The sequence below is a fragment of the Galeopterus variegatus genome, unplaced genomic scaffold (assembly GCF_000696425.1).
Source record: "Galeopterus variegatus unplaced genomic scaffold, G_variegatus-3.0.2 Scaffold172, whole genome shotgun sequence".
In the NCBI taxonomy this organism is placed as follows: Eukaryota; Metazoa; Chordata; class Mammalia; order Dermoptera; family Cynocephalidae; genus Galeopterus; species Galeopterus variegatus.
The window spans coordinates 557,765-558,530 of NW_007726283.1; the positions used below are offsets into that span (position 1 = coordinate 557,765).

General features: G+C 36.7%; 1 protein-coding gene across 1 annotated transcript in view; it reads right to left on the reverse strand.

The window, feature by feature from the left end:
- Positions 1-766, reverse strand: part of DNAH7 (dynein, axonemal, heavy chain 7) — a 250,129-nt gene that overhangs the window by 208,565 nt on the left and 40,798 nt on the right. The window contains 1 exon segment of the mRNA XM_008563289.1: positions 84-263. Coding sequence (XP_008561511.1) covers positions 84-263 — 180 coding nt within the window.

A 766-nucleotide genomic window follows, 5' to 3' on the forward strand; every position in this document is an offset into this window, starting at 1 on the left:
ATATCTGTCTCCACCTTCCAGAAGTTACTTGAAGTACATATTATTATGCAAAGGTAAGAAATCAGAGTGTCGTTGTTACTTACCCACTTGGAATACAATTTTGTCTCAACTCTTGGCACAAAACTGACAGCCTTAATCATGACATCATAAACATTTAGAAGGATATCTATATAGTCACTAAACTCAGGCTCAAACTTAATGGCATCATTCTCAAGAACCAGCCTCATGATGAAACCTGGATGTTCGAAAGCTCTAACAGAATCCTGCAAAAAAGTTACATATATGAAAATATATATATATAATTTACATATATAAACTTATATATGAATTGTGATAGACTAAGGAATGTACCAGTCCCAATTAGAATACATGGGAACGCCCATTTTCTCTTATGCCCTGGACAGTTAAGCCAGAAAGTAGTTCTACAGAAAAAAGCAAGAGTGATTCTGAGCTAGACTTGTTGGCATATAATATCTACAGGTCAGCTATAGTCTCAAGGTCCCAGAAAGAGGAGGATGTGCATAGTAGTGAGGTTCTAGAATCAAGCAAGAAAGAGCCCAAGAGGAGACCATTCCAATTCCAAGGCCCTGCTCACACTGAACAGGACCTCCTTCCAGAGACATAAAAGACTCCTTGTGGAAACTTTCCCCAGCCTTCAGGACCCAAATTTTCCAATTATGAAAACTTTTATTTATTTTAGCTAACTCTCTCCTAATGTGATGATAATTATATATCCTAAATATGCAGGTCGACACTATTTTTTTTT